This window comes from Bison bison, unplaced genomic scaffold (assembly GCF_000754665.1).
Source record: "Bison bison bison isolate TAMUID 2011002044 unplaced genomic scaffold, Bison_UMD1.0 scf7180017864089, whole genome shotgun sequence".
Lineage (NCBI taxonomy): Eukaryota > Metazoa > Chordata > Mammalia > Artiodactyla > Bovidae > Bison > Bison bison.
The window spans coordinates 1,151,082-1,151,426 of NW_011494661.1; the positions used below are offsets into that span (position 1 = coordinate 1,151,082).

The 345-nt window shown below is 74.2% G+C and overlaps 1 protein-coding gene across 1 annotated transcript in view; it reads right to left on the minus strand.

The window, feature by feature from the left end:
* The window catches only part of CDC42BPG (CDC42 binding protein kinase gamma (DMPK-like)), a 17,073-nt gene that overhangs the window by 7,090 nt on the left and 9,638 nt on the right, over window positions 1–345 (minus strand). Inside the window, exons 26-27 of the mRNA XM_010838100.1 lie at window positions 219–345; window positions 8–121 (exon numbers count right to left, since the gene is read on the minus strand). The exon at window positions 219–345 is cut by the window's right edge and continues 3 nt beyond it. Coding sequence (XP_010836402.1) covers window positions 8–121; window positions 219–345 — 241 coding nt within the window. The remainder of the gene's footprint in view (window positions 1–7; window positions 122–218) is intronic.

The following is a 345-nucleotide window of genomic DNA, read 5'->3' on the forward strand; positions in this document are numbered from 1 at the left end:
GGAGGGCCCCGCTGGCCGGGCTGAGCTTCGGGTCTGGGGCATCAAAGAGCAGCAGGCGCGAGTCGCTGAGGGCGGCGAACACTCGCTGCCAGCCCCGACGGACACCCGAGGGCCGTGGCACCTGGGGGAAGGCAGGCAGGCACAGAGTTCCCACTGGGCCCCGGCCGCCTGCCCGCCCACCCGCCCGCTCTCCCCTCCCCCAGCGCCGGCTCACCGACAGGAAGCCCTCGTCGGGCGGTGCCCGTGCCCGTTTCGGGGTGCACTCCCAGGGCCGTGTGGAGGAGGGTAGGGGGCACAGGGCAGGGGGGGGCCTGTGGGGCACAAGTCGGGTGACAGAAGTAGCCG